We start from the raw sequence: 22,614 nt of genomic DNA on the forward strand, positions 1-22,614 counted from the left end.
CTATTTATAGTTCTGTTTTCTGATACAAACAAAAATAACCCAGAATATCATACAAACAAAGATCATGTACATCAGTTAGTGTAAGACTTCATCTGAAATCATGCGTCTTTTTCTAGAAAAGTATGGTTCTTCAAAAACAGAGAGTATTTCATTACATTTCTCTAGGCAGACTTTTCAAAAATCAAAAACATAATTTGTGAAAAAGGGTACAAAGGAACTTCTTGTAAATTTGTAATTCTTCAAAAAGTAAAATGGTTCGAAAACTTATATTGCGAGAGAAGGCAACAATGATTCAGATACAGCATAGTACATCCTACTCAGCTAAAACCATCCATGACCAACAATGGTGAAGATGTGTGTATTGGGATCACTCATCAGCTGAGTTTATTGCTTAAGAGGAGCTTTCTTCTCTCTGTCTGCAATTCTAGCAGGGGCATTAGAGTGTGACTTGAACCTGCCTCTTCCTCCTTCGTCTCTCTCCTACAGATTCCAGAATCAACAGTATACGTTTAGTTTAGATAGTCTCATCATCATGGTTTAGAGATTTATATTATATAAACTTGAGTCATTAGTCTAAGTTGATAGGAATATTTCCGTTTTATGTACCTTTTTCTTGACAACCTGAACAACATCTTCGTCTTCAAGATGCTGAGAAAGACCACAATTTTGAGGATTGTGCCTAGCGCTCGTGCCCAACACAAGGGCATACTTCATATCCTTCACCAGAGTTCTGTGGACGTGGTTACAGAAGTCTTCAACCGTGCAGCCACCTCGATCCTGTTGAATCAGACGAGCAACAAAGATATATAAATCAGATATGGACAAGTTTGAAAGGTTATCATGCAATGAGGGGAAAAAAGAAACACACTTACAGATGAGAGGACAAAAGGCTCATCGAAATAAGGTTGCTGGCCTTGAGGCTTCGAGTAAACTCTTACAAGGCCCATTTCGTCCCACATCCTTGCAAGTAGTCTGTCTAAGTTCAGCTGTTTCAAGCAACAGTCATTCACCGTTAGACCAGTGAGGGATCACAATGCAAAAAGTGAAGTTTTAGCATTTGCCATCCTTGCAGACCAAAAGACTAACTTGCCTTAAGATTGCAGCTAATAACAATGGAATTTGGCTGGCGTGCTAGTCTATCCACATCATCAATTCCAACAACATCTATTTTGTTGTAGACGTAAACACACTTAATATATTTGCGGTTGCCTTCAATGACATCGATGAAGTCATCCACTGTGGCATTCTCACGAAATAGGACCTGCAATACTCACCACTAAATTCATTTAGACGTTTATCAGCGAAGGCAAAAAAAAACTACCATTAGAAGGCTTTAAAAAAACTGACAAATGTGAAAGTCTGAAATATTCAATTCTACTTTACATATAGAATAAGGCTTCAAATAAACCGACAGATGTCTGAAGCATTTCAGAATTTTACTTGTAACACTCAAAGAAGACATGAAAAGTCACCAGTCTGTAGTCATTGAAGATTAAATTTGGAACCTCGTACCTCAGCATTGTGGATTTTGTATTCATGCAGGATCTGATAGCAGAGCTTCTCATCAATGTGAGTCAAGGGTGCTGTAGTGTTGAAAGAGATTCCACCAGTCTTTTTCTTTTTAAAGTAGATCTATTGTACAGAGAAAACAAAGCAAATATAGTTCTGGGGACAAAGAAACCAAGTTTCTCAATAAACCACAAAAAAATGTAGCTACATATTTAATTTGCCAAGTTTCTCAATGGAGCTTTACCTGTGGAGGCTTTTTGTTTAGCCGCAAACCCACTGCTTCAAGTTCCTTAGTCAGAATTTGCCTGTGGCCTTCACTCTAACATTGTTTTGAAGAGTAAATTATAAGGTTACTAAATGAGTGCAGCATGACAACAAAATAACAATTCACAAGGGCAGCCACACCGTAACTCACCTTTGAGGCATCAAGAACCATCAGTACAAGATCGGAAGACTTCGCAACAGCAATGACCTGTTAAATAAACAGTTATAATCAGAGTTCCAAGCCCAAAATGAAATCAGATAACCAATAAGAAAATTAAGCGACTGGATTTCAAACCTGCCTTCCTCGCCCCTTTCCTTCCGAAGCACCTTCAATAATACCCGGAAGATCGAGAAGCTGAATCTTTGTGTCGTTGTAGTGAATTACTCCAGGGATGCATGTAAGTGTTGTAAACTCATATGAGGCTGCTTCGGAATGTGTTCCCGTTAACATTGTCAAAAGCGTGGACTTTCCAACACTACAAAGTACAACCACTTCCATCAGTTTCCCTAAAACCATAAGCCTCCATATTCTAAAGGAGCAACATAATTTTACAAGAGTTGAGAAACATATGTAAACGCATTTCCCTAAGTATAAGAATCTAAGACACTCTGACCTTGGAAATCCTATAAGTGCAACACGTCCATGACCATACTTGGTAACTTCAAAACCTTCCCCGCCTCCACTAGCACCCTGTGACATTTGATTTGGAAGAAAATTACAAACTAAAGCAGTAATAAAAAAAGATTTAAAACTCTACTTCAGGTAAAGGCAGCACAGTCCTAAGAAAACAAGCTAAGGTGACAAGAACAAGGGAGCCATTCACAGTCCATTTCAAACATAAACATTCAGCAACAGAGAGGAAAGCTATAAAGAACACCTCAAGTAAGAAAATAACCAAACAGTTACTTCATGAACCCCTCAGCTATATAGAAATAATAATGACATAGGCTAAAATTCTAGTCTTTTTTTTTATAAAGAGTTTGGATTACTTTTGGAGGCTCCAGCAGTTGTGTCCTGAGCTTAGCAATCTTTGCCTTGAGCTGACCAAGATGATACTCTGCGCCATCAAGTAAAAGATAATCGATTAGCTGACAACTAGAAGCAGCAATAGAAAGATTTCAAACTTGTTATAGTTTTGTTAACTGTGATCACTAACACAGGTATTATATTTATAGTTTCTGCTCTCTAATTTCAGTCGTACCTGTAGCTTTATTCTTCTGAGTACGAGCCATCTCGGCCTCGATTTCTCTAATCCTCTCGATGATCCCCATTGTGCTTCAGTTGCTTCTGCTAACAACAAACATAAAGAGAGAGAGTTAATAGATCATTAGACCATAAAGAATGAATACATACTAGATTATAATATAGTTTATTTACATCAATTATCTAATCGAGCTAAACCATATGACTGGATATCGATTTGATTATAAGAATGAATACATCCCACATGAGCTCGAAACGCAGGATTTCAAATAGAGCGATGTGAAGTCTACCACAAAATAGTTGCTCAACCAAAGTTATCTGAATGAACAAGTTGGAAGATTTGATGAGCTGACTTACCGTGGTAGTGATGAAGCGATCTCCGGAGGGAGAGAGCGACCCTGAAAAATAATAAAGCAATACCCGTAGAAAGTGTTATGTGGTCCATTTTAGTCGTAAAAGGCCATTGTCAAACTCGATATTTGTCAAGCTGTTTTTGGATCCTTCTCCCATTCCGCATACATACTTGTTCGAACTCTTCTTCAAGAGGGAAGGCCCAACCGTGGTCATTAACCACAACATTGCTCCTACTCCTATAGCACACACATGGTGGTTCGACAAAATTTTCATCAATCTTTGGTTCACATGTTGTGCAAATCAATAACTCTACTAAATCAAACTTTTTGGATATAAGAAAAAGATGTCATTATACGTTTTTTGATTAAAATAATAACAAAATAATTGAAATGCATTAATGAAATTTTCACTTAAAAGGGAGATTACCGAAATTTAGTCAACATGTTATAAGTTATAACTCACACAAAAAAAAATATCAAAACAAACAGAATTACTTATTGTAACATTACTCAATGTTTTCTTTTCTAGATTTTAGGAGTTGACATATATACTATATCTTATATATTAAAACAGAAGTCACAACCTTGATTCATGTGTGATTTTTTTAAAAATAGACCTAATGGACCTATTCATAGAAATTCATACTATATTTTAATTCAGACTAATAATAAATATAATTTTTAAAATATTTTAATCATAGTATCTTTTGATATCTTTTCATTTTAAATATAAATATATTTATTTTAAAATTCTAACAAATCTGTTTAAAAAGATTTTTACAAGATCTTCATTTTCGAAATTATATTTAAATATTTTCACTAATTTCGAAATTAGTTTAAAATATTATTATACATTAATATATTCAATTATATAAAATGAAAAATAAAAAAAATCTATAACATTTTAGTTATTATATAATCATAATCAATCATATTAAATTAAAATTATTATATTGAGCTAAATATAATAAAATTGTATTAAATTTATATATTTATATATTTTATTTTCGTAATTATAAAATATTTATGTTCAAAAATAAAATCTAATATGTTGGTAAGATGGGTTAACATTATCAAACTATATAATACATGTATTTCTTTAAAGTTAATAATATAAAATCTTTGTAACTACTTTAATCATAATATATTTTCATTTTAAATATAATATATATTTATATATTATATTTTAAAAATTCTAATAAATCTGTGTAATATTTAAACAATAACTTAATGTATTTTATGTTATTGTTTAGAAATAAAAATAAATAAATTATAGTCATGATCACGTTAAAATATAATTATTATACTAAAATAAATATGATAAAATTATATTCAATTGATAAATTTATAAATTTTATTTTCATAAATATAAACTATTTATTTAAAATATAATATGATGATAGAACGGCTTAAAATTAACAAACTATATAATACATGTCTAAAAATTAACATATCTTACACTTTTATATATACAATAACAAATTATCTAAAATGAATAAGCATAAAAATATTGGTAAAAAGAAATCCAGTTTTGAAATACGGGTCAGAATTTAGCATAAATTAAATACAAAATATTTTTTAAATATATTTTATCATGAATATATTTATTTGCTTAATAACTAAATGCAAATACAATAAGATAAATATATAATAATAAGTGGTAAATACATAAGGTTTAAACAATTAATTAATTATAACATATAAATTATAAAATTATTGTATTTGAAATAGTTATATAAATATTTATGTACTAGGTGTTTTGCCCGCACATGCGGGCATAAACTTCTTATGAATACTTATTAGTTTATCTTTTAACTTATTATGTTGGTTTTAAATAGTTAAATCAAACATCAAAGTATTTATATATGTCAAATATTTTTTTTATCAAAATATATACTTACTATTGTGTTAATTTTTTTTAAAACACTAATATCTTAGAAATAATTTAGAAAATATATTTATATAATTTTTTTGCTTGACTAATATTTAATTATCAATTGTTTTTTTTTATCTTAACTTTTTTAACTTTTATAATAAAATATTATTTTCAGATAGCAACACAATATATATAAGAATAATCTTATTTTTATAATCAATTATTTAATGTAACATATAACATATAAACTTTATACTATTAAAATAAAATTCATTTTTAATTATATATAAAATTCAGTAAAGATATTGTTTAAAATTCGTTTTTAATATAACATAGAAATTTAATATTATTAACATTCATTTTTAATTATATACAAAATTCATTAAGGATAATTTGTAATTAATATATTAATGACTCATCTAATAACAAATAATAAATCAATGATTTAGTTAAAACCTACTAATAAAAACATGACAAGTAATCAAAATTACCTAAAATCATGGAGAACATGACAAATAAGCAAAATCACTTCATAAATAATAGTATAGATATGATTAACATTAAAAATATATACCACTTATGTTCTTTTTTTTTTTTGTAACATACCACTTATGTTCTAAAACAATAATTTATGTATAGAAAAGTGAAAATAAACACCCGTGCGGTTGCACGGGTCAAAATCTAGTCATACATTAAGATTGAAGTCAGTCAAGTCCAATTCTATGTATTATATATTATATATAAAATTTATAGGCAAACAAATAGATCGAAATTCATTTTTCAATAGTTGGACTTTCTAATTATTATTATTCCATCTTAATGGGTTTTTGTTTATTTCTCTTTAGTTTTTACCTTCTCTTGAAGATTGAAAGTTTATAACAAATGAAAATTGAAGACGCACAAACAATAGTTGTGTATTCACTCTCCATAATATGTAATACTTTAATCGTAGACAATACAAAAAGTAAATTAATTTATTTCTATAAAGTATCAGTTGCCCATCATGCCTACTCATTAATATTTATCTTGATGCTACAATCTATCATTAGTGATGTTTTTATTAAAAATGATAGCTAAATCACTAATATTAATTTTGATTGTGAATGTTAGTTGATTGAGTAAAGATTTATTACATATTATTGGCAACTTTGTTTCTTTTCTTTCCAATAAATTCTTAGCTAGTTCAAGAACTCATGCCTGTTTTTCTCATACATTACCTATATATACATAACAAGTTAATCAAGGATCACTTATGTACCCTTTCAAACATTTGGTTCAATAGTTAATATATACTATGTGAGCAAATTGATAAATAAATATAGAAAGAAAAATGTAGAGGATAAAATTTGTTACCCAATTGACAAACGTTAAACTGGTGTTCGTTCGTTGAGATCTTAACCAACACATGTAGATCCATCAAAGTTTTTGGAACTAACACATCTATTCTCAGTGATTCTTCCTTTTCTAAAAATCTATGTACAGTCAAATTTATGGATCTTTTCATTTTTGGGTCACCAGGTGCGTGCTTTAGTAGAATCCTCAACACCGGAGATGAACACAAACGGTCAAAACCACACACTACTAAAAGGCCCTTCAATACAAAAGCGCCAGCTACGTACAAATGAAAGTCCGTAGTTTTTTCTTCTTATAGATGGTTTTCTTGGATTTGATGTGTTATTAGATAAGGTCAAATACACACTAAAAAGGGTAAACAATATCATATGGCCATGTATGGAGGCTGATAAGATTGACAAAGTTGATTAATGTTTTGGTTTGAGCTTAATTGATCTCTGGTTAAGCTTTTATGTTTCAGAAGCAATATTAACAAACAAAAAGTATTGAAATCCAATAGTAAAAAAAAAAAAACATCCCCTAGAATCTCTTAAAGCCCTTAAAGAGATTAGCTTTCTCAAAGCTGTCCTCTCTTTGTTTCTTTGCACGAAAGACCTCAAGGTCCTTGTCTATCTGTTCGACACAAGCTTCAAACACAGCAATAACCGGTTGATAGTAATCAGGGTGAGAATACATACAATTTAACAGCATCTCCGTGATTTGCTTACACTTAGTGCTACGAGGTCCTTCACAATCTTCCAGAGCCTTAGCCACATCTTTGCAACAGCCTCCTCTCAAGAACTCGAAATACCTAGCTTCTACGGCTTCATCCGTTGATGATTCTCCCGCTCTCGGTGGGAACAAGCCATTGATGTTCTTTATCAACAACTCTGCATTAGCTGTCATCGGATATGGCCAATCACTGAAATCTTCCGGTTTCTCTTGCTCCGGTTTTGCCGGCGGAAATTGGATGGATGACGCGATCCCCATTCCCTGAGATTCGATCCTATGGAATCAATTAACAGAGGATAACAATATATATGCTAAGAGGTCATAGATTCTAAACAGGTTTCTTTATTATAATTCAAAATTTCAAAGAGAACCAGGGTTGCTGCCGAGTCGCCGGACTCTGTTACGTCCTACATTCTGGGCCTTTAGTGGGCCTTGAGATTGAAGTGTTCTGGGCTGTTGAGGAGTTTAGTAAAAGCCCACTACCGTTTTCCTGAAATAAAGAGGCAGTCATTGCATAAGTCAGTCTCTGACTTTGAGTCTCTTATGATCTTGAATGTATGTGTATCTTTCCCTACCATTTTCACATCTGATCCCATCTTCGGACCATTACTATTGACAAATTCATGTATTTGTGTACTCATATAACAAGTTTTACAAATGAAATAGTTATACAAAATCTTTTGCCCTGAAACCTTGTGTAACAATAGACAAAACTGCCATTTTTGGTTCGTTAGATATAGCCACTAACTGAATCACATAATAAAATTAACGAGGAAACAAATTCAATTAGACGTCTGTCTGAAATATTTCAGAATCCCTTATATATTAATTGAGGAACATTTGAAAAGATGTAACCTCAATTTTGTATTAATTAAAAGAGGCCCCAATGCATAGGTGGCACTCAATTAGGTAGTCAATTACATTCAATTGAAAAATAAGTAGGTCCACATTCGATTTTTATATGTTGTTAGATACATAAGTTGGTCAAACTATATGATATAATGATATGATATGATATTTTCTTTCCTAAAATAAAACCTACGAAATTACCATAAATGACTAATATATATATGACAATTAATGAGTTTAATAATAAAGATTTGATAACAATGTATATCTCCTCCATCATTTTTTGTTTAATTTTATATTATTAAAATAAATTAAACAATCAAATTAGCTATAAAAATAAAATTTAGATTTTTTCGTATATGTTATATTTTGAATTTTTAAAAACGACAATAAATGACTAAAACTATTAAAATTATTATGTTAAAAATTAATGATCAATGGTTTAACATTTTTATTATAAGAAGATACACATGATTTTAAAACCATATGAGTAAAAAATATCATTTAATAATAAAATAAATATATATATATATATTAAACACTATATACCATAAGATTACATAAATATTTTAATATTAAAACTTTCAATTAATTTTAAAGAACATTTATAAATTATAAACTTATTAAAGATTTCAGATTGAAAATTTTGTTATCGATGATTTAAATATTTTGTTATAAAATGATATGAACGATCATAGAACCGTATGATTATAAATTATTATTTAATAAATAACTATACAAAATATACTATTCCTAGAAATATAGGTTGGTCCATCTTAACTTATATTACACTTTTTATTAAACTAACTATCGAATTGATAAATAACGTACCAAAAAATGTTTTGCACTTTCCTTAAATAAAAGCTACGAAATTACCTAATATGATTAACGTATATGTCAAAATTAATTATAATGAATAATAAATATTTGATAACAATTTTTGTATCTTAGTTCTTTTTTTAATTTTATATTATTAAAATATATTTAAAAATCACATTAAATATATAATAAAAACATTTATAATTTTTCTTATATGTTATATTTTGAATTTTTCAAAACGTCTACAAATTATTAGAAATTTGAAGATCCCCACTCTGAAAATTTTGTGATCAATAGATTATTTTTTTTGTCATAATAAGTTTTAAATGATCATAAAATTGTATTAATATGAACTTTTATTTAATATTATAAGAAGATACACATTATTTTAAAACCATATGAGTAAAAAATATCATTTAATAATAAAACATATATATTTATATATATATATAGATTATACTATATACCATAAGATTACATAAATATTTTAATATTAAAACTTTCAATGAATTTTCAAAAAATTTATAAATTATAAACTTATTAAAGATTTCACATTGAAAATTTTGTTATCGATGATTTAAATATTCAGTTATAAAATAATATGAATGATCATAGAACTGTATGATTATAAATTTTCATTTAATAAATGACTATATAAAATATAATATTCTTAGAAAAATAGGTTGGTCCATCTTGACTTACATTATATTTTTTTATTAAACTAACTATCGAATTGATAAATAATCTACCAAAATGTTTTTTGCACTTTCCTTAATTAGAAGCTACGAAATTACCTAATATGATTAACGTATATATGAAAATTAATTATTATGAATAATAAATATTTGATAACAATTTTGGTATCTTAGTTCTTTTTTTTAATTTTATATTATTGATCAATATTAAAAAATCACATTAAATATATAATAAAAACATTTATATTTTTTCTTATATGTTATATTTGAATTTTTCAAAACGTCTATATATTATTAGAAATTTGAATATTCCCACTCTGAAAATTTTGTGATCAATAGATTATTTTTTTGTTATAATAAGTTACAAATGATCATAAAATATAACGCATATGAATTTTTATTTAATAAATATTCAAACTAAATAATATATATATATATAAACACTAATGATTTAAAGCAACAAGATTGGCTGATCAATTTAGTCGTCCAGTTGAAATCTTTCAAAAGTATGTGAAAGACTAAAGTCAAAGTAAATATGGATTTAGAATAATAGTTATATTTTACTAACCAAATACCGAAAAAAACCGAACCGAACCGAAATCAACCCGATATCCGGGTTGAACACCCGTAATCCAAATGAAGCCAAACTATTGTTTCATTCTCCAAAATATAATAAAAATAATAACTTAATCCCGCGCAAGGCGCGGGTCTTATCCTAGTTCTACTTGTAACACTCAAACAAAACCCTCGAGAAGCTTGTCTGAGACTGAACGGATACAAGATGAAAGTTGGAACATCGTACCTCAGCATTGTGGATTTTGTATTCATACAGGATTTGATAACAGAGCTTCTCATCAATGTGAGTCAAAGGTGCTGTGGTGTTGAAAGAGATACCACCTGTCACCAGTCTTTTTATTTTTTAAAGTAGATCTATTGTATAGAGAAAACAAAGCAGAAATGCAAATCAAGTTCCGGGGACAAAGAAACCAAATTTCTCAGTGGAACACATCGTAATAAACCACAAAAAAAAGTAGCTACATATTTAATTTGACCTACTCAATGGAGCTTTTACCTGTGGAGGCTTTTTGTTTAGCCGCAAGCCCACTGCTTCAAGTTCCTTAGTCAGAATTTGCATGTGGCCCTCACTCTAACATATGTACAAGTTGGTCACAGAGCAACAATTCCACAGTAGACTTTTAGTCCGCAAAAAAAACAAGCTAAGGTGACAAAACAATGGAATCAATCAGAGTCTCTTTCAGATGTAAACCATTCAGAAACAGCGAGGGAAAAACTATAACGACTGGCCTAGTAAAAAATACTCAAACAGCTAGATAGAAATAATTGGATAGGCTAGTATTTTATAAAGAGACTGGATTACTTTTAGAGGCTGAGGTTAGCAATCTTTGCCTAGAGCTGACCAAAATGATACTCTGCGCCATCAAGTAAAAGATAATCAATTAGCTGTCAGTTGTTCTGCTTATTAAAACGAAATTAGAAGCAGGGCAGGCCTCAGATTTTGGATTTTGGGGATGGGGACCTTACATGATTTAATAAAGATTTCAATAGTTTGGAGGTCTAAAATTTTTTTCTTACAAATTTGGGCACCTATGTGTATATAAACTTTTTCAAAATTTTTGGAGGCCTAATAGGCATGGCCCGAAACGATTTCCTAACGGTAGTTGAGTTAGGCTAGAGTAAAATGCCCAGATTGCTCCCAATACTTGGAAATTGCCATGCCTTCATATGTCAATAAGGCTTTGTCAACATGACGAACTGTTTACCGCTTGGCATAAGAAGCTCAAAATTTTATCTACTGTAATTACTACACAAGTATTAAATTTATAATTTATGCTATATCCAATTTCGTCTTGGAAGAATGAATGAACAAAAAAAAACTGATGGGCTATATGTAAAAGAAAAAACCTATAGCTTTATTCTTTTTGGTCCGAGCCATCTTGGCCTCTATCTTTTTAATCCTTTGGAGAATAAATAAAGATGTGAATTATACATGAACATAACGAGAAACAGAGAGATTAATAGACAACTTTACTATTTATCAATAACTCACTTAAGTGTTGGTAATTAACGAGATTTTGGAAGTGATATTTTGCATAAAATTAGCGTATCTATCAAACAAAATCGACCCATCAAATAATCTATTCGACAAAATACAAAAGCCTAGCTCTTTATCAACTGTCTAATCAGAGTCAAAAATATACATGGAACGCAAGATTCAAAAAATAAAAATAAATGTGAATTCTACAGTATGGTAGGTAGCTAAACTGGGAGATTTGAACTGCGACTTATAGTGGTATTGAAAGAGAGTACGCTGATAGAAGTAGCAATAAAGCGGCGTAAAAAGGTTATTAGCCCATTTATCTGTCAAAGGCCCATTTGTTCTCAACCTAATGAAACGCAGAGTGTCGATACTTCTGAAACTAATAAAAGCAACGGTCTTGTATTTCTTGGCTTCTAAGGTTCTCTCTGTATTCAAAATCATCATGTCAAAGTTGGCTTCAAGGATGACTGATTTTGAAACAAGTTATGATTTCTTTGGAAGGATAAGAAAAAAGAGAGAAATAGAAGAGAAGGAAAGAGAAAGGAAGAGAAGACACGAAGAAGAAAGAGATGAGAAGGAAATGATACCTACCACCACGTGTTCGCCTTTTTCCAACTGGTTCCGTCTCCGTCGTTTGTTCCAGAGAGAAGCAAAGAGTGAAAACAGCCATTGAAACGATGATTGGTTTTTCGGCAAAATCAAAAAGAAGAAAGAACAACATGAGAAAGAGAAATACATTCCGAGATCGACTTCTAGATAAGTCATTAACCACAACACTACTCCTGCTCCTATAGCACAAACATGGTGGTTCGACAGAATTTTCATCATCAGTCTTTGGTTCACATGTTGTGCAAATCAATAACTCTCCTAAATCAAAATTTTTGGATATAAGAAAAAGAAGTTATTATACATTTTTTTTTATTAAAATAATAACAAGATGATTGAAATGCATTAATGAAATTTTTGCTGAAAAGAGAGATTGCCGAAATTTAGTCAACATGTTATAAGTTATAACTCACACAAAAAAAATCTCAAAACAAACATAATTATGGTAACATTACTCAGCTTTTTCTTTTCTAGATTTTAGGAGTTGACATATATACTAGAACATACATTAAGATTGAAGTCACAAAGAGTCAAGTCCAATTGTATGTATTATATATTATTTATAAAATTTATAGGCAAACAAATAGATCAAAGTTCATTTTTCAATAGTTGGACTTTCTAATTATTATTATTTCATAATGGTTTTTTTTATTTCTCTTTGTAATATGAGTTTTTACCTTCTCTTGACGATTGAAAGTTTATAACAAAAGAAAAGTGAAGAAAAACAAACAATAATTGTGTTTCCACTCTCCATAATATGTATACTTTACTCGTAGACAATACAAAAAGTAAATTAATTTATTTCTATAAAGTATCAGTTGGCCATCATGCCTACTCATTAATATTTATCTTGATGCTACAATCTATCATCAGTGATGTTTTTTATTAAAAATGATAGCTAAATCACTAATATTAATTTGACTATGAAGGTTAGTTGATTTAGTAAAGATTTATTACATATTATTGGCAACTTTGCTTCTTTTCTTTCCAACAAATTCTTAGCTAGTTCAAGAACTCATGCCTGTTTTTCTCATACATTACCTATAATAGACATAACAAGTTAATCAAGGATCACTTATGTCCACTTTCAAACATTTGGTTCAATAGTTAATATGTACTATGTGAGCAGATTGGTAATAAATAGAGAAAGAAAAACTCAAGAGGATAAACTTTGTTACCCAATTGACAAACGTTAAACCAGTGTTCGTTGAGATCTTAACCAACACATGTAGATCTATCAGATTTTTTGGAACAAGCATCTTAAAACAGTCTCCACCATCTTTTCTCATCTCTGTCGTCTTCTGCTGATGTGTAAATCTCATTTCACTGCTTACAATCACCAATTTCTCCATTGTTTTCGTCAAGCCTCAGCAATTTTATATGCCACAAATCCACAGTAGCTAATTGAATACTATATCATACATTAAGGTTGAAGTCACAAGGAGTCTAGTCAAATTGTATGTATTATATAATTTAAAGGTTTTATAGGCAAACAAAGACGATAATTTTTTCAATAGTTGGACTTATTATTTTCTTTTTTTCATCCTTAGTGGATTTTTTTTCTGTTTGTAATATTAGTTGTTCCTTTTTTTTAGATTGAAAGTTTAAGTAATTCAATGAGTTTCATGTATGTTTTCCTAATTTTGATGCATTTGATGTTTAAACGATAACAACAAATATATAAACCAAGTGACATATAGATAGTTGGTAGAGATGGATATAGAAAATAAAAGATCAAACGCTTAAGACAAACGAAGTAATCAAATTATTAAGAGTAGTTGGTGCTTCAACATTAACAGCATGTCCAGTTTCTTTGATTATCTCTAATCTTGAATTTTGCAGATGCCTGCGAAAAGATATATACAAATATGATTAAATTACACAAACTAACTTCCCCACAAATTATATAAAATTGTTTTTTGATTCATGCCTCTCAACGGCTATATGATTCAATAATGTGTTTACCTTTGCAGCCGATAACCATGCTCCAATGGAAATACCTTATCCTTGTCTCCCCAAATAATTAACGTTTTCTGAATTATAATATGAAATTAGTGACCAAGTTTGTTCTTGTTTATTCGTAAGATTCGAGTAATAGAATCTTGATCCATATAGTCTTCTATAAACAAAAGTAAAGTGAAAATAAACAAGAATAGTGTTTCCACTATCCAGAATATGTATATACTATTTTACTCGCAGACAATACAAAATGTATATAAATTTATTTCTGTCAAGCATCAACTATCCATCATGCCTACTCATTAATATTTATCTTGATGCTAAAGTTTATCATTACTAGTTTTCTTATTAAAAAAAAAGTAGCTGCATCACTAATGTTAATTTTGATTATTGATTCAGTAAAGATTTATTACCTGTGATATTACATGCAACTCTGCTTCTTCTCTTTCCAGCAAGTTTTTAGCTAATTCAAGAAGCTCCTGCCGATTTTTCTCATACATTACCTATAATAGACATAAGTCATAACAAGTTAATCAAAGATTACTTTATGTCCACTTTCAAACATTTGGTTCATTAGTAAAAATAACAATTTATGGAAGAATATTCCTAAATAACAGAAAAAAAGAGAAAGTTTACAGCTATGAATTGGGAGAGGATAAAATCTGGTATCCAATCTACGAACACTAAACCGGTGTTGGTCGAGATCTTAACCAACATCCGTAGATCCATAGGAGTTTTCGGAACAAGCATCTTCGAACAACAATCTCTCCCGTGTTTTGTCATCTCCGCCGTCTTCTCCTGCTGTGTAAATCCCACTCCACTGCTCACGATCACCAACTTCTCCATCATCTCCGGCCACATCTCGGCCATTTTATACGCCACGAATCCACCGTAGCTAATCGAGTACACCGAGATCCTTCCCCTTCCCGTTCCGTCGCAGCCTAGCTTCTTCAGCCCTCCGGCGATGCTCCTCGCCTGAATCTCAACGCTCCGATCTGCATTCTTGGTGTATGATTTTCCGAAGAACACCAAGTCGGGGATGAATAGGTTAAAGGACTTCGAGAGATCGGAGACTTGGTGAACGAATTGCCATTTGGAGTTTCCTCCGTACCCGTGGAGCACGACGAGATTGGGACGCGAGATTCTTCGGTGGCCGGAGATCCAGAAATGGACGGTGGTTTCTCCGTCGTCTAGATCGACCGTTACGGGTCGGAGATCGCAGAAAATCATGAAATATAGTGATAAGAACGAATCGGCGATCTTGATTAGTATCGGAAAATTGAAGAGACACGAGATTAGGCTTTGGAAGAGAGTGAGAGCGATGGTGAGGTAGCGACGAAAGAGATGAACGTGTTTCATGGACGCCATCTTTTTAGTTCAGAGGAAGTGGTGTGGTATGGTGTGAGGCAGTGAGAGAGTGAGAGAGTGCTTTTAAATTTGAAATGTTTCTACACCGGTTCGGTTGATTCCGGTTTGGTTTAATATGATCGACATAACCTCTGCTTCAAACGTGGCTAAGGTGCATGTTAAGTGTTTCGACATCTAATTTAGGATCCATGTGCTCAGTTTTCGTTCTATTGATTATTTAGAAAGTTCATAAACAAATCAACCATAAATTTTAAAGAAAAAAATACGAAAATAGACGAAAATCTACGTTGAGCTTATTATTACATCTTTGGAAAAGAATGCATGTCTTCTATTTCTATATATTGATTACTCGCGTGAGAGCCACTTGGTCCACACATGGACTTATGTACAATTGTACTTATATATGTCGTTTATTTGTCGTCTTCTCTACGTCACTAACAAGCTCAGCTCGATTGAGGTTGTTGCCTTTTTGTCTGATAAATCTAATTAAGTTGATTACTCTGCATCATTGAATCAGAATCAACCAGACAATAGCTTTTTGTACGTTCGATTTTTCTACCCAACTTAAGGTTCGTATGTATCTACCAATAAAATGTTCTCCTGATATCAGATTAGGTTAAAACCATAAGAACAAACCTTGTCTTAGTGTATATCTCGATCTGCCTTAATTTCCCTGATGAAAAGGTACAAATATTTTTTTTTATACGTATGAGGAGATACTTTGTGACCCAAGTTAGGTTAGAACCCAAGAAGCCATTCCAAATTTCAGGTCCAACTTAAAGTTGAAACAGAGCCACTTTGAAGTTTTCTTTTGAAAATTTTAAGTTGGGCAATCGAGATCTCCATGATCCAATTTGAAAGGGAGTCACTTTGAAGTTATCTATAAAATTAGCCCAAATCATAATCCATCGTCGCAACGATAAGCATATGGTATTTTAAATTTTCAAATTTCATCTATTTTATGGTTTTCTTTGGCTATAATTAACCTGACATGCACAAATCCATTGTCTGAATATATTTTAAAATATTATGAATATGAATTTAAATCTAGCTTCGAGAACATATCTGCAAAATTCAAATGTACCAATTTATATATTTTATTTCATTTTCAAAAATCATATATAACAGATTTCTACATTTTCTCCTATATTTAATCTCATTCTATATCGATACACTATTAGGTACACCTCTGCACGTAACACCTGGCTCAGAACTCGGAACCAACAACTCGTAAGGCAAAACTCCAGCTCCACACCTGTTTCTACGGTTAGGATCACTGTTTCTTTTCTCAATCTCTTTTTCAATCCGTCCAATCTCCGCCGCAAATCCATAAAACGCATCAACAATCTCCGCATCTCCGGTCCAAGTAGACGGTTGTTGTCTCTCCCCAATATACTCCTCATCCGGAGAATGCGTTGACAACGTATCAACCACCGCCATAAACTTCGACGTTTGCAACAAACTCGGCATCGAAGAAAAATAAAATTTCTCAGGATCCGAGATAAAACTTGCGTACTCCGGATCCGACTCGTCAGGGATTAACCGTCGCATCAGCGGAGGTCGGTTTGGGACGTAGCCTCCATACGGATACTGTCCGAAGTTGAGAGCGGCGTGTTGAGCGGAGGCGAGCCAGACTAGTGTGGTGAGGATGGAGACTAGGTCGTCCACGGTGTCTAACTTTGGCCACCACTCGGCTTCGCGGAGATCTGCATGGCCTACGTTGATTGACTCCGAGTACCATGATTGGAGTTCCGAGTCTGTTTGAATTGAGTTCGAGTTTGGATAGTAACGTTCCACGTAAGTTCGGACCCATGTTTGGATTGCGGACCATATTAGAAGACCGTCGTTCGCATATGGATAGTCTTCGATCAGGAGTTTAAGTCCATGTGGTTGTGTTGGGTCTGGAACTGCCATTCCTCTAAAAAACAAAATAAAACGATCAATATTAGATATCATACGTATAAAATTGTGTTTGACATAATCAAGAATAGTATATGTCTAACAAAGTTTAGCTACAATACCTGCGAATGAGATCGGCAGGGAGGCCTTCCATGTCGAACCGCCAACTACTTTTGTAGGCTGCGGAGCTTATTTCCAAACCGTATTGGCCAGCAGTGAAGCCTCCTTCAATCACACCGTCTGCACTGATCAATGATTGTCTAGCCAGTGCATTGATCTCCAACGTGTACCTCATGTGTGGATCCAATAGTTTGAATATCGGATGCATAGCGCTTAATTGCCTATGTGCAGCTATTATAAACGGTTCCAAGCATGCATGGGTTCGTAACCTTTAGAACAAAAATTGATAAATATATCAATAACTCTATATTCATTATTAACAACTTGTTACATAAATGATTAGTAAGTTAACGTTTTGAGTACTAACCAGTGGTTAACAAGTTGGTGGACTCCAGCATCGTTGGAGCTAACATGTGCTTTAGCGAGCTGCCACACCCAGTTAGAGGTTGCATCGACAGGAGGTGTAACAACTCGTTTGGATCGGTGGTTCGGGCCATGGGAAGGGAGGCTTAGCTCGATGGCTACGGGCTTAAGTGTTCCAAGACGAGTCAAGAAGAAAATGGTTCGAGTAGCATATGCTTTGCGTCCATCGAGCGCATTGATTTGGTCTAGGAACGGTAAGAATATGTCATGGTAATCCAACATATACAATCTGTTCTCTTCCAACGCCTGAAAAATAATTAAACACAAATTAGTTGATCAAATTTCACTTTTAGTAATTATTCGAGTAATTTGGATTTGTTTATAGTATAAAACGTACTTGTTGAACGGACAAGCCGTCAAGATGTCCGATGATGTGGTCGGAAGTGAGAGCGGAGTGTTGTGGACCGTAGATTTCGGGGTCAAGATTACTGACGGGTGGGAAAGTCTTGACTCTCTCAATGTTGACTGGATTGATTCCAGCTATGGCTTGACGTGCGAACTCGTCATCTCGTAGCCATGCGTTTTTATCCTCTGCATTCATTTGAAAAAAAAAGTCAATTAGTTAATAATGCTGATGTGCTAAGCATGTTATGATTTTGAATTAATGAAAGGCAAACGCGCTTTTGTTTATTCACAAACTAATACTACTATAACTAGCACGAGCGTTATAACGAGTCAAGAAAAGCACGTGAAACATGCATATGTTTGCTTATTTCTTACTTTTTGGTAGGACGATAACACTTCATAATGGTCCCAATTATCAAAGACCAACAATCGCCACAAAATCAAAGTTCATTTTCTATTAAAACACCCTTTTTATTAAAATCAAAATTTGATGTTAAAATTTTTTATGAATTAAGTGAGCTTACTCGATAATATTTTGGGAGTATCGTATTTGAGGAGTCCTTTCGAAGATTCTTGGAGGGTATTAACGATGCCCTTAGGCAAAGGGAACTTGTTGAATATCTCATCTTGAAATCCTAACTTGAGTAGCAAGCCTTCTTTGTAGAGATCATCAATCTCTCCGAAGTCAGAAAAGTCATCAGCTAAAATACTAGCTTTAAGCGACGGAACAAGGTGGTGTAACACCGCTTTTAACCTCCCTGCGGCGAAAGTGTCCTGCTTAGTCTCTTCAAATTGTTCGTCTCGTGGCACGTACATAGGTAATGGCTTTTCCACTCGGCTCTCCGCTTCATTATCTGCCAACAATGCAGATAAAACATCAGATACATTTTTTCACAGAACCAGTCATGGACAATTAATTGGACATGACCAAATGAAACATTGCATGGCTCTAGAACTTCAAAAAAATTGGAGTCAATTTATAAAAATGTATCTCTCCATTTTTTAAATTAAAAAAAAAAAAAATCGTTACTGACTTGTTTATCGTCTCAAAATTTCAGGATCCGCTTGATTTCATAACACCCAAAACACATATACTATTAGAGACATTGTTTTTAAGAATGTTGTTATGAATTGTACCGGTATCAGTTGGCTGGCGACCAGTGCGACACCGTCTAGGGTAAGGCCTCTCTTTGCCACCGAGCTTCGGACGAGCGAGTTCTGATGACTTGTCGGGATTTCCAAGATCGTTGTAGACATCAAAGTCATAGATTCTGTCTGATAACCTCCTGACTCCAGTCCCATCTCCTCTTAGATTCTTCAACTCTTTTCCCCTTGGTTTTCTTAATCCTTCAGGTGTCTCACTCGGCAAAAACGGCTGCACACAAATTAACATAACTTGATTTTTAATAATTTATAACCACAACATATTGTTTATGGGAATATAGTTGAAAGCTGGCTAATAAGTATAATAATATGGACCCACCAGACATGAATATTGTAGAAGATTTTGAAACTGATTAGTATATGTAATTAATTCGTTGGAGATCGAAAATGACGTGACTTAAATGGTCTGGGACCGTAATTAATTATGTATCAGTCAGATATTTTAATCAGTTACCTGGTTAGTGAAGAAGATTCGTTTCTCAGGGTGATCATTTTGGGACTGAACCCAAGAGTTGCATGGAAAGTGAACAGGGCCAAGTGCGAAACCTTCGATGGTTATGCACTCTAGAAAAAACTCTTTCTGGTGTTTATTCATGATGGTGATGGCTCCCGGCGTGCCAAACGCTGCGTCCACCGTGAACTCCGCCGTGTAATGAACCCTCTCCGCCTTGGTTTTCGATTTCTCTGACCAATCCTGTAACACCGCTGCATTGCTCTTCTTCGGCAGATTCGTTTCTGTTTGAATCAAAGATTGGATATTTGAGATAATCCATTTTTAATTACACGATTTTTAAAAGTTTCTATTTTTAGAAAGTTTTCCTGAGTGCTCTGTTTTGTAATAAAAGCAAAGACGAAAGTGACTTACTTGGATCAAGTTCGGTGCTAATAAGCTCCAAGACGATGTTCCGACCGATCTTGTCACCAAAAGCATCCAAATGCTTAAAAAGAGTCTCCTTAAAATCCTCCTTGTTCTTGTTCCTCACTGTAACCACCGCTCTCACTTTGAATTTCACCGCCGCTTTCTCCTCCTCCTCGCTCTTTCTGTCTCCGGTTGTTGTGCTAAAACGCAGCGTTTTTACTAAATCTTCACTAATGGCCGAAACGACGCCGGATTTGGACGTTTTTGGTCTCCGATCGAAAGGCTTGATCGAGAATTGCGTTGTCTGTGTCTTCTTCTTGAAATGAGAAGCCGAGAAAACAAGTGATGGCCTTCCTGATATCAGAGGATGACCCATTATCTCTTTAACTAAGGCCATCACGATGGTGTAATCAATTAGATTGAACTGAATATTGAATCTTGAGCTGTTTTGTTGTATAGTGTTGGCGAAGAAGAAGAAATTGTTGAGAGTTTATTAGTTGTTTGTACGTTCTGCTTACTAATAATCGGCAAGTGAAAGAGATGTATATATAGAGAAGGAACTCTTTGCCGTCCACACGTTTTTTGGTTCATTGGACTATTGTCTACGCAAAGTCATGTTTTAGTTTTATTATTTTTCTGAAAATGTGAACTCTCAAAACATATCACTTAAGCTAGATTTTTTTTGTCAACAATATAGTTTTCAAAGTGATTAATTGACTACTCATATTGTTGCGATGTTTACATTTTTAATGATATCATAATAAATGTCTCTCTTTTAAATGTTAGAAAACGTATGTTATGCGACATGAGATAAAAGATATTACCATGTATTAGCGTGACAGGGAACAATACGCTGTATTTACGTAGCGTATAGTAATAGTATTATTTACAGGACAGATCGTTTGACTGATAATCACGTAGTGTTCAGGTACACATTGTTAATCACAAATAGTAACAATAAGTAGTAACGAAAGTGGTATATTCAAGTTTTTGTACGACTTTTTTTTTGAGAAATGGCTTTTGTACCTCTATTTTCACTGTTGAATTTTTATTTGTCTAGTTACTCTAATGCTTTTACTAATTCCTCTTTAAGAAAAATACTGGTTATGTTATGTTACCAATTGGATTCATGACTACTTGTCCGATCTAAACTGTTTAATTAAAAATTAAGAAAATGATTGGATAAGAGGGTTTAAAAAGGGTATGGTTAATTTGAAGTATATTAGTTAAGGATTAGAGAATATTTTTCTTGTATTTTCTTTTAAATTTTTGTTATTAATCTAAGTTGTAAACATATAATTTTAAGAAGAAATCTATAAGTTATATATTAGTAAAAATTATTATTTTACTAATCAATTATTTTGTATTATCTTATATACATGTGAGTACATCTTTATGTGGAAAATAATATTCACGTAATTAAAATGTGTAGTTCCGTTTTTGTTATTGTTTATGAAGAAAAAATATTACTTATTATTCATATTTTTATTAAGTTCTGTAACTTGTACTATGAACATAGCTGGCTATGTTAAAAGAGCTATGTTAAAAGAACATAGCTGGCTATGTTACTAAACAAAAAGAAAACGTGCAGTTAAAATGAGTCAAACTGAGTTCCGAGTATGACACGACGCGTAGGAGGAGGCAAGGAAGCGAAGGAGAAGCTCCGATCAGAATATTGAAATGACTATTTTACCCTCATATCTTCCAAAATTAGCGATTAAATGTTAGGGTTATCGTCTGGAGAAAGTTGACCATGACCTTTTATATCATTACAATAAAGTAACATTAGCCAGGAGAAGTAAATAAATAATTCGACAAAATGACCTTTGAAGATCGGTTGGTAATAGTTTCCAGAAAGAATTAAAGAAAAAATGGGTCTGACAGTTTTTCATAGTTTTCCACACACAAATTATCAAGAAGAGATGGGACATTAATGTACTTGATGCATAATAGAAGTACTATAGGATCAAAATATTTTTTTTTATTTTAGAAAATACTTGAATTTTTACCTATGACCTCGTTTCTTTTATTACTACCAAGAAATTATGAACCATTTTAATTAATTGAATAATATATCTCTTTCGATTGTAAAAGTGAAACATAACAGATTATTTAGTTCGTTATCTAATCAAAATTTCGAATTCGATATCTTGAGGCAAACTCACACTTCTATAGTACA

General features: G+C 32.4%; 4 protein-coding genes across 7 annotated transcripts; all 4 read right to left on the reverse strand.

The window, feature by feature from the left end:
• Positions 1–123: 123 nt before the first annotated feature.
• On the reverse strand, positions 124–3,936 carry LOC103835953 (developmentally-regulated G-protein 1). Of its 3 annotated transcripts, none has more exons than XM_009112157.3 (12): positions 3,335–3,936; positions 2,976–3,064; positions 2,764–2,831; positions 2,388–2,464; positions 2,069–2,249; positions 1,925–1,981; positions 1,754–1,828; positions 1,513–1,632; positions 1,091–1,261; positions 873–986; positions 607–777; positions 124–480 (listed from the first exon to the last, which is right to left on the reverse strand). In XM_009112157.3, exons 2-12 carry the CDS (start codon positions 3,043–3,045, stop codon positions 385–387), a joined length of 1,200 nt encoding a protein of 399 aa, XP_009110405.1. In that variant the 5' UTR covers positions 3,046–3,064; positions 3,335–3,936; the 3' UTR covers positions 124–384. The 3 variants fall into 3 exon arrangements, with proteins under 3 accessions (XP_009110405.1, XP_018508999.1, XP_033132841.1); XM_018653483.2 differs by having other exon boundaries at positions 2,976–3,061; positions 3,335–3,935; XM_033276950.1 differs by lacking the exon at positions 3,335–3,936 and having other exon boundaries at positions 2,976–3,265.
• A 2,965-nt stretch (positions 3,937–6,901) lies between these two features.
• Positions 6,902–10,592, reverse strand: LOC103835954. Its single transcript, XM_033276952.1, has 2 exons — positions 10,436–10,592; positions 6,902–7,760 (listed from the first exon to the last, which is right to left on the reverse strand). Exon 2 carries the CDS (start codon positions 7,526–7,528, stop codon positions 7,079–7,081), a length of 450 nt encoding a protein of 149 aa, XP_033132843.1. The 5' UTR covers positions 7,529–7,760; positions 10,436–10,592; the 3' UTR covers positions 6,902–7,078.
• A 3,362-nt stretch (positions 10,593–13,954) lies between these two features.
• On the reverse strand, positions 13,955–15,872 carry LOC103835955 (2-hydroxy-6-oxo-6-phenylhexa-2,4-dienoate hydrolase). 2 transcript variants are annotated; one of them, XM_009112160.3, is made up of 4 exons: positions 14,894–15,872; positions 14,671–14,760; positions 14,264–14,331; positions 13,955–14,144 (listed from the first exon to the last, which is right to left on the reverse strand). In XM_009112160.3, the coding sequence occupies exons 1-4, from the start codon at positions 15,623–15,625 to the stop codon at positions 14,033–14,035; spliced, it is 1,002 nt and encodes a 333-aa protein (XP_009110408.1). In that variant the 5' UTR covers positions 15,626–15,872; the 3' UTR covers positions 13,955–14,032. The 2 variants fall into 2 exon arrangements, with proteins under 2 accessions (XP_009110408.1, XP_033132842.1); XM_033276951.1 differs by lacking the exon at positions 14,264–14,331 and having other exon boundaries at positions 13,957–14,144.
• Positions 15,873–16,695: 823 nt separating this feature from the next.
• Positions 16,696–20,966, reverse strand: LOC103835956 (lipoxygenase 3, chloroplastic). The gene is made up of 8 exons (XM_009112161.2): positions 20,442–20,966; positions 20,031–20,311; positions 19,550–19,787; positions 18,937–19,266; positions 18,405–18,598; positions 18,012–18,313; positions 17,647–17,913; positions 16,696–17,543 (listed from the first exon to the last, which is right to left on the reverse strand). The coding sequence occupies exons 1-8, from the start codon at positions 20,830–20,832 to the stop codon at positions 16,787–16,789; spliced, it is 2,760 nt and encodes a 919-aa protein (XP_009110409.1). The 5' UTR covers positions 20,833–20,966; the 3' UTR covers positions 16,696–16,786.
• Between the last annotated feature and the right edge of the window lie 1,648 nt (positions 20,967–22,614).

The sequence above is a fragment of the Brassica rapa genome, chromosome A08 (assembly GCF_000309985.2).
Source record: "Brassica rapa cultivar Chiifu-401-42 chromosome A08, CAAS_Brap_v3.01, whole genome shotgun sequence".
Classification (NCBI taxonomy): Eukaryota; Viridiplantae; Streptophyta; class Magnoliopsida; order Brassicales; family Brassicaceae; genus Brassica; species Brassica rapa.

Excerpts from the sequence above, each read along its gene's own strand:
- LOC103835953 (XM_009112157.3), bottom strand. The coding sequence starts at position 3,045 with ATGGGGATCATCGAGAGGATTAGAGAAATCGAGGCCGAGATGGCTCGT. Across the intron at positions 2,832-2,975 it reads TCAGAAGAATAAAGCTACAG|AGTATCATCTTGGTCAGCTC; the intron begins GTACGACTGAAA and ends TTGATGGCGCAG. Across the intron at positions 481-606 it reads TTCAGGTTGTCAAGAAAAAG|GAGAGAGACGAAGGAGGAAG; the intron begins GTACATAAAACG and ends TGGAATCTGTAG.
- LOC103835954 (XM_033276952.1), bottom strand. The coding sequence starts at position 7,528 with ATGGGGATCGCGTCATCCATCCAATTTCCGCCGGCAAAACCGGAGCAA.
- LOC103835955 (XM_009112160.3), bottom strand. The coding sequence starts at position 15,625 with ATGGCGTCCATGAAACACGTTCATCTCTTTCGTCGCTACCTCACCATC. Across the intron at positions 14,761-14,893 it reads TCCTCTCCCAATTCATAGCT|GTAATGTATGAGAAAAATCG; the intron begins GTAAACTTTCTC and ends TGTCTATTATAG. Across the intron at positions 14,145-14,263 it reads CATGGTTATCGGCTGCAAAG|GCATCTGCAAAATTCAAGAT; the intron begins GTAAACACATTA and ends ATCTTTTCGCAG.
- LOC103835956 (XM_009112161.2), bottom strand. The coding sequence starts at position 20,832 with ATGGCCTTAGTTAAAGAGATAATGGGTCATCCTCTGATATCAGGAAGG. Across the intron at positions 18,599-18,936 it reads TACTCCCAAAATATTATCGA|AGGATAAAAACGCATGGCTA; the intron begins GTAAGCTCACTT and ends AAATGAATGCAG. Across the intron at positions 17,914-18,011 it reads CACCAACTTGTTAACCACTG|GTTACGAACCCATGCATGCT; the intron begins GTTAGTACTCAA and ends TTTGTTCTAAAG.